Here is a 9,390-nt window from a genome sequence, read left to right as displayed (position 1 = left end):
GCGCTCTAGAGTGCACTTGCTGCAACTACTGAAGCTCAAGTGACTAGAGCCTGTGCTCTGCAACATAGTAGCGTGAACACTCTATCAGAGTCTCCCGCACTCAGCACAACTAGAGAAAAGCCTGCATGCAGCAACAAAGGCCCACCCCAGCCAAAACCTTAAATAAATAAATCTTTTAACAAATAGATTGTTCATATTTAAACATTTAAAGACATTATTGATATAGCTGGATTAATTTCTACCATCCTTATAGCTGTTTCCTATTCCTTGCCGTTTTTCTTTTTTGTGTTCTACTTTTTCTTCCTTATTTTATCTTTTTTTGTGGGGTTGGGGTGGGGGTGGGGCTGCATTGCAAGTCTTGTGGGATCTTAGTTCCTGGGCCAGGAATAGAACCCAGGCTCCATTCCAGTACTCTTGCCTGGAAAATCCCATGGACGGAGGAGCCTGGTAGGCTGCAGTCCATGGGGTTGCTAGGAGTCAGACACGACTGAGTGACTTCACTTTCACTTTTCACTTTCATGCATTGGAGAAGGAAATGGCAACCCACTCCAGTGTTCTTGTCTGGAGAATCCCAGGAACGGGGGAGCCTGGTGGGCTGCCGTCTCTGGGGTCGCACAGAGTCGGACACGACTGAAGCGACTTAGCAGCAGCAGCAGCTTGTCAGTGAAAGTGCAGGGTCTTTAGCCACTGGACCACTGGGGAATTCTCCTTTATCTTTTTTTGTTTTTTGGCTGTGCTGGGTCTTTGTTGCTGCTTAGGCTTTCTCTAGCTGTGGTGTGTGGGCTCCTCACTGCCATGACTTCTCTTCTTGTGGAGCATGGGCTCAAGGGTGCATCAGCTTCCATAGTTGCGGCTCTTAGACTCCTGAGCACAGACTCAATAGTCGAGGCGCACTGGCTTAGCTGCTCCACGGCATGTGAGATCTTCCCAGACCAGAGATCAAGCTCGTGTCTCCTGCATTGGCAGGTGGATTCTTTACCATTGAGCCAGCAGGGAAGCCCCCTTTTCTGGTAATTGAGCATTTTATATGGTTTCATCTCCCCTCCCTTAGGATGTCAATCATATTTATTAAAATTTATTTTACCGGTTGCCCTCGAGTTTGCAGTGTACATCTACAACTAACACAACTTTACTTTCAAACAATGCTGTACTGCTTCATGATTTTCAGTTTGTTCAGCTTTTATCTTGTGGGAGTGATGACTTCCAATCTCTGTACATGTCACAGACCAGAAACTTGAAGTATGGGTATTACTTTTATTTATTTTCTTGTCTATTTATTCAACAAATATTTGGGTGCTTATTAGATACCAGACACTGTTCTAGGTACTGGAGATACAGCAGTGAAAAAAGAGAAATAATGTCTGTCTTCATGAAGCTTATATACTAGGGTGGGCAGATAGATAATAAATAAAAAATAAGATGTCAGATGGTAAAAGATGGATAGGGGAAAAACAGAGTTCAGAATGACAGGTAAGGGTGAAGTTATAGGTAGGATAGGGATGGGAGACCAGACTTTTAAGCAGGGTGCTGAAAAATAGCTGATATAACCAGTAATATAAAAAAGATCAAGCCACAAGCTGCTTTAGGATGATAGTCCTTTATAGACCTTAAAAATCTGACACTTTAGATCTTGAAACTAGTTTCTTCAAAAGGGGAAAAAGGTAGTGACTTGGTTAGGTGTTCAATATTAAATCTTACTGAATTTGTCTTTAGAGAAATTTCACAGCTGGAACAGGCCTTACCCATTTTATACATACACGCATGTGTACCACCTTTGCAGTGGCAATACACTATACTGTACACTATACACTTTAAACATAGCACATTTATAAAGTAGTTAATAGTAAGGAGAAGAAGTAGAGTTGAATATGTAAACCTGTCCCTCTACGTATGTCCAAGTAATCTACCATACCATACTTTCCCTGTTATTCACTGTATCACAGTTTAAATAGGAAGTCTTTAAGAAGGTCCCACTGACAAAGGCTTTTGGCATAGGGAATATGGTGAATTTGGGGGTAGTTTAAACATGGTATGTTTTAGAGAATTTTGTGATTATAGATAGTAATATATTGCATTTGAAAACTAAGATCTCTGCTGTTTATTTTACAATGTGAAACCAGTAGAGCTTCAGGATACAACCTCTGTGATGCTATTTCATATTGACTCATTCTTACACATTCTTGAATGCAGTTTTTAAGGAAGAAAGTTTGTAGATGAATAGCATGTATTGGGGGAAAGTAGCCATAAAAACCAATGTAATAAGTGGCCGGGCAAAGGCCTCAGTATCACTCATATGCTAAATGGCTAAGGTATGATATCTGAGATTATGATATTAAACTATTACATTTCTTTGTTTCATTGAAATAATAATTTTTGTGAAGAATATACAGGCATGATATTCAGCTTTGCTTTTTGGCCAGTGGACATTTAAATACTTTGGAAGGCAGTAGCCAGAAAACAGCTAGGAAGGTAACTATGCTTTTAGAAATAACTTAGAATTCTCCTGTTTATCCACAGTGATAAATATCTCTTATAGCAGCTCAAATATCTAGTTAGGAGAAGGAAATTCCCAGGGGAAACAGGTAACTTAAAACGTTCTTATTTAAGAAGAAAACAGTACCCTTCCCCAATATATCAGAGGGCATGCTATAACTGCCATTTCAAGAACACTCACTCATCAGCAAACTTATATATAGAAATAAAAGCACTATTAAAATGTTTAAAAGCCAGGTTATCTTCAAAGCATAAATCATACTATTGAAAGCCAATCTCTGAGATCATTGTTTCCAGGGCAAGTAGTATGAAGATTATAGATCTGATAAGCTTCAGTGAGCATCAATACACAGTCCACGTCACTTGCTTTAGTTTGTTCGGGCCTACTAATTGCTCCAAGACTTCTCGTGAATGATCTACAAAAGAAAACAATAACAATATGTTAATACACAGTAATCAGCGATATTGAATGTATCCTCATGTATAAACTGGGGATGATGACTGTTATACATCATAGGGTTAAAAGACTGAGATGATATACAAAGCATAGTATAAACTAAAAATACGTTTAATTAATGGTAGCCATCACTATTATTGGACTTCCCTGCTGGTAGTTCAGATGGTAAAGAATATGGCTGCAATGTAGGAGACCTGGGTTTGATCCCTGGGCTGGGAAGATCTCCTAGAGGAGGGCATGGCAATCCACTCCAGTATTCTTGCCTGAAATATTCCATGGACAGAGAAGCCTGGTGGGTTATAGTCCGTGGGGTTGCAAAGAGTTGGACATGACTGAAAGACTAACACAGCTGCAGTAAACATAGTAATACTTTGAAAAAAAACAGGCATTTCTTGTTTTCTCAGTAATCTCATCTTTTTTTTTTTTTTGGTTGTGCTGGGTCTTCATTGTTGCTCAGAGGCTTTCTCTCATTGTGGTGAATGGGGGGTACTCTTCTTTGCAGTGAGGGAGCTTCTCCTTGTGGCAGCTTCTCTTGTATAGCACGGGCTCTAGGCACAAGGCCTCACAGGGTCTCAAGCATGGGCTCAGTAGTTGTGGTACATGGGCTTAGTTGCTCTGCAGCATCTGGGATCTTCCCTAACCAGGGTTTGAACCATGTCCCCTGCTTTGGCAGCTGGATTCCTATCCACTAGACCACCACAGAAGTCCTGTAATTTTATCTTAATTACATCAAACAGACAGTAACAGGGTTAAACTTTCTCAGGGTCCTGCCAGGAATTAGATGACACACTAAAGTAGCATGTTTGAACAGTGGTTAATGAAGTGACTGTTTACAAAGGAGTGATTAAAGAAAGCCAGCAGGTATGGTAAAACACCTTGGGAAGCTGCAACATGCTGAAAGAAGTCAGGGAAGAGAGTAGTTACTAGAACAGGACAACTTATCCAATTGTTGAACATGTTCCATGTCATATACTTACAAAACATGATTTTAAATAGATAACTATTACATGAATTCCTTGTAATTTAACCAATGTATATGACTAGACATTTAGATGGTTTTCAGTTATTCACAATATATAGGAGTGATTTTAATATGGTTTACATTTACAAAGTCAGTTTTATAATATCTTCTAATGTAAAAATACTGCTAAAATTTTATTACTTTAAAAATTATTTCAAGATAAATGCTGGAGAGGATGTGGAGAAAAGGGAACCCTCTTACACTGTTGGTGGGAATGCAAACTAGTACAGCCATTATGGAGAATAGTGTGGAGATTCCTTAAAAAACTGGAAATAGAACTGCCATACGACCCAGCAATCCCAAAGCTAGGCGTACACAATGAGGAAATCAGAATTGAAAGAGACACGTTGGGATCTCCCCAAGAGAACATTGGGGTCAATGTTCATCATACTACTGTTTACAATAGCTAGGACATGGAGGCAATCTAGATGTCTACTGGCAGACGAATGGATAAGAAAGCTGTGGTATATATACACAATGGAATATTACTCAGCTATTAAAAAGAATGCATTTGAATCAGTTCTAATGAGATGGATGAAACTGGAGCCTATTATACAATGAAGTAAGTCAGAAAGGAAAACACCAATATAGTATATTAACGCGTATATATGGACTTTAGAAAGATGGTAATGATGACCCTATAGGCGAGACAGCAAAAGATACACCAATGTAAAGAACAAACTTTTGGACTCTGTGGGAGAAGGCAAGGGTGTGATAATTTGAGAGAATAGCATTGAAACATGTATATTACCATATGTGAAATAGATGACCAGTCCAAGTTCGATGCATGAAACAGGCCACTGAAAGCCAGTGCACTGGGACAACCTTGAGGGATGGGATGGGGAGGAAGGTGGGAGAGGGGTTCAGGATGGGGGACACAAGTACACCCATGGCTGATTTCATGTCAATATATGGCAAAAACCACTATAATATTGTAAAGTAGTTAGCCTCCAATTAAATTAATTAATTTTAAAAAAATTCAGGAGTTTCAGCTATAAAAAGGAACGAATTTGGTCGGTTCTAGTGAGGTCGATGAACTTAAGAGTCTGTAAGTAAGTCAGACAAATATCGTGTATTATCACATATATATGGAATCTAGAAAAATGATACTGATGAACCTATTTGCAGGGGAGCAATAGAGACACAGCCATAGAGAATAGACTTGTGGACACAGCGGGGGAAGGAGAAGGTGGGACAAATTGAGAGAGTAGCATTGAAACATACATTGCCATAGCCAGTGGGAATTTGCTGTATGATATAGGTAGCTCAAGCAGCGCTCTGTGACAACCCAGAGGAGTGGGATAGGGTGGGAGGTGTGAGGGAGGTTAAAGAGGGAGGGGACATATGTAAACCTATGGCTGGTTGACTGGATGTTTGGCAGAAACCAACAAAACATTGTAAAGCAATTAACAATCTATGTTGTATGTATAACATGTCTCTAACCTAGTCTTAGTGGTTCTCAGACTTAAAGAGACTATGCTAAACCCTTTGACTGTGTGGATCACAGCAAGCTGTGGAAAATTCTTAAAGACATGGGAATACCAGACCACCTTACTTGCCTCCTGGGAAACCTGTATGTGGGTCAAGAAGCACCAGTTAGAACCAGACATGGACTGGTTCAAAATTGGTAAAGGAGTACGTCAAGGCTGTATACTGTCACCATGTTTATTTAATTTATATGCAGAGTACACCATGCGGAATGCTGGGCTGGATGAAGCACAAGCTGGAATCAAGACTGCAGAGAGAAGTATCAATAACCTCAGATATGCAGATGACACCACCCTAATGGCAGAAAGCGAAGAGGAACTAAAGAGCCTCTTGATGAAGGTGAAAGAGGAGAGTGAAAAAGCTGGTTTGAAACTTAACATTGAAAAAACTAAGACCATGGTATCTGGTCCCATAACTTCAGGGCAAACAGAAGGGGGAAAAATGTAAACAGTGGCTGACTTTATTTTTGGGGGGCTCCAAAATCACTGCAGAAAGTGACTACAGCCATGAAATGAAAAGACACTTGCTCCTTGAAAGAAAAGCTATGACAAACCTAGACAGCATATTAAAAAGCAGAGACATCACTTTGCCAACAAAGGTCCGTATAGTCAAAGCTATGGTTTTTCCAGTAGTCACATTTGGATCATAAAGAAGAAGGCTGAGTGCCAAAGAATTGATATTTTTGAACTATGGTGTTGGAGAAGACTCTTGAGAATCTCTTGGACTGCAAGGAGATCAAACCCGTCCATCCTAAAGGAAAGCAACCCTGAATACTCATTGGAAGGACACATGCTGAAGCTGAAGCTCCCAATACTTTGGTCATTTGATGCAAAGAGCCAACTCACTGGAAAAGACCTTGATGCTGGGAAAGATTGAGGGCAGGAGGAGAAGGGGGCAACAGAGGATGAGATGGTTAGATGGCATCACTGACACAATGGACATGAGTTTGAGTAAATTCTGGGAGATAGTGAAGGACAGGGAAGACTGGCGTGCTGCAGTCCATGGGGTCGCTGAATCAGACATGACTAACCAACAGCAATAAGAAAGAAAAAAAAGAGGGCCCAACATATGTTTACTAGATTTTATTTTAAGTAAAACAAAAATAAGTCAAACATTAAGATTTAGTATAAGAAAGAGAACCATAGAGTGTCTGGAAACAAGAAATTATAGTTGTGAAATCAAGGTTTACATTGGCAGCTAATTTTGTTAAGTGCCCCAAAATACAACAAATGGGGTTTTCATTGTTTTAAAAGTGTCATTAATTATTACACAGGAAGTCTATTATTAAAGGAAATTTAGATTAATGGCAGATTTCAAATAGGTTGAAAGTAAAAGGATGGATAAAGACAGCAACTACAATAAAACTACGTATAGAAGTTTATACCCCATCTATGAGAGGGAGGAACACTTTCTAGTTTGTTTTATGAGGACAGTATTACCTTTACACAAAAGCCAGACAAAGACATTACACGCACAGGGAAAAAGAACAACAGGTCAATGTTTTTTATGAATATATATTCAAAGATCCTCAATAAGACAAGAGCGAACCAAATCTAGCAACAGAGAAAAAGGATTTATCTTAGGAATGTAAGGTTAGCTTAACATTTGGGAATTAATTAATGTAGTACACTATTTTCCCCTTCATGGACAGTCTTGTTGTGGTGACAGGACACATTAATTGTCACATTAAAAAACTTATTATAATGGCAAATTCGTAAAGACAGAAGATAGAACAGACGTTGCCAGAGGCTGGGGGAAAGGATAATGGGGAGTTATTGTTTAAAGGGCAAAGAGTTTCTATTTCGGATGAGGAAAAATTTCTGGGGATAGTTAATGGTGATGGCTGCACAATGATGTGAATGTACTTAAATCCACTGAATTGTACCCTAAAACTGGTTAAAATAGTAAGTTTTATGTATATTTGCCAATATCTATTTTTTTTTAACAATTCTGAAAGTAAGATTCATCTTATTAATAATTGATATGTGAAGAGGAACTCAAAAGCCTCTTGATGAAAGTGAAAGTGGAGAGTGAAAAAGTTGGCTTAAAGCTCAACATTCAGAAAACGAAGATCATGGCATCCGGTCCCATAACTTCATGGGAAATATATGGGGAAACAGTGGAAACAGTGTCAGTCTTTATTTTTCTGGGCTCCAAAATCACTGCAGATGGTGACTGCAGCCATGAAATTAAAAGACGCTTACTCCTTGGAAGGAAAGTTATGACCAACCTAGTAATGTCAAAAGCAGAGACATTACTTTGCCAACAAAGTTCCGTCTAGTCAAGGCTATGGTTTTTCCCGTGGTCATGTATGGATGTGAGAGTTGGACTGTGAAGAAAGCTGAGCACCGAAGAATTGATGCTTTTGAACTGTGGTGTTGGAGAAGACTCTTGAGAGTCCCTTGGACTGCAAGGAGATCCAACCAGTCCATTCTAAAGGAGATCAGCCCTGGGATTTCTTTGGAAGGTATGATGCTAAAGCTGAAACTCCAGTACTTTGGCCACCTCATGCGAAGAGTTGACTCATTGGAAAAGACTCTGATGCTGGGAGGGATTGGGGGCAGGAGGAGAAGGGGACGACAGAGGATGAGATGGCTGGATGGCATCACCGACTCGATGGACGTGAGTCTGAGTGAACTCCAGGAGTTGGTGATGGACAGGGAGGCCTGGCGTGCTGCGATTCATGGGGTCACAAAGAGTCGGACATGACTGAGCGACTGAACTGAACTGAACTGAGACTGATGGCAGTAGTTTTCTTTTCTATTGAAAAGTTGATATTATGTTGGTGTACATATTATTATAATTAATAATATCTTAAAGGAAACTTGAATATATTGAAAATTAATGAAAACTGAGGTGAAAACATCATATATTTTACATTGGACAAGGCATTCTATCATATGAATTGGCAAGGTGACAGACAATGAACCCCTTCATGGATCACAGCCTTGTTGTGGGGCAGATCAGATCAGTTGCACAGTCATGTCTGACTCTTTGTGACCCCATGAATCACAGCACGCCAGGCCTTCCTGTCCATTACCAACTACCGGAGTTCACTCAGACTCACGTCTATCGAGTCGGTGATGCCATCCAGCCATCTCATCCTCTGTCATACCTTCCCTCTTGCCCCCAATCCCTCCCAGCATCAGAGTCTTTTCCAATGAGTCAACTCTTCGCATGAGGTGGCCAAAGTACTGGAGTTTCAGCTTTAGTATCATTCCTTCCAAAGAAATCCCAGGGCTGATCTCCTTTAGAATGGGCTGGTTGGATCTCCTTGTAGTCCAAGGGACTCTCAAGAGTCTTCTCCAACACCACAGTTCAAAAGCATCAATTCTTCGGTGCTCAGCTTTCTTCACAGTCCAACTCTCACATCCATACATGACCACAGGAAAAACCATAGCCTTGACTAGACGGACCTTTGTTGGCAAAGTAATGTCTCTGCTTTTGACATTACTAGGTTGGTCATAACTTTCCTTCCAAGGAGTAAGCGTCTTTTAATTTCATGGCTGCAGTCACCATCTGCAGTGATTTTGGAGCCCAGAAAAATAAAGACTGACACTGTTTCCACTGTTTCCCCATATATTTCCCATGAAGTTATGGGACCGGATGCCATGATCTTCGTTTTCTGAATGTTGAGCTTTAAGCCAACTTTTTCACTCTCCACTTTCACTTTCATCAAGAGGCTTTTGAGTTCCTCTTCACTTTCTGCCATAAGGCTGGTATCATTTGCATATCTGAGGTTACTGATATTTCTCTCGGCAATCTTGATTCTAGCTTGTGTTTCTTCCAGTCCAGCGTTTCTCATGATGTACTCTGCATATAAGTTAAATAAACAGGGTGACAATATACAGCCTTGACATATTTATTTGGAACCAGTCTGTTGTTCCATGTCCAGTTCTAACTGTTGCTTCCTGACCTGCATACAGATTTC

General features: G+C 40.1%; 1 protein-coding gene across 6 annotated transcripts in view; it reads right to left on the bottom strand.

The window, feature by feature from the left end:
• Positions 1–1,240: 1,240 nt before the first annotated feature.
• Positions 1,241–9,390, bottom strand: part of AMN1 (antagonist of mitotic exit network 1 homolog) — an 85,456-nt gene continuing 77,306 nt past the window's right edge. For all 6 annotated transcript variants that reach the window (XM_005206834.5, XM_024991810.2, XM_005206836.5 and 3 more), the window contains one exon: positions 1,241–2,909. In XM_005206834.5, the coding sequence (XP_005206891.1) occupies positions 2,836–2,909 (74 nt within the window). In that variant the 3' untranslated portion in view covers positions 1,241–2,835. The remainder of the gene's footprint in view (positions 2,910–9,390) is intronic.

Source organism: Bos taurus, chromosome 5 (genome assembly GCF_002263795.3).
Source record: "Bos taurus isolate L1 Dominette 01449 registration number 42190680 breed Hereford chromosome 5, ARS-UCD2.0, whole genome shotgun sequence".
NCBI classification, from domain to species: Eukaryota; Metazoa; Chordata; class Mammalia; order Artiodactyla; family Bovidae; genus Bos; species Bos taurus.
Note: the sequence above shows the minus strand (reverse complement) of the source record. Positions and strands in the feature narration are given on the sequence as shown.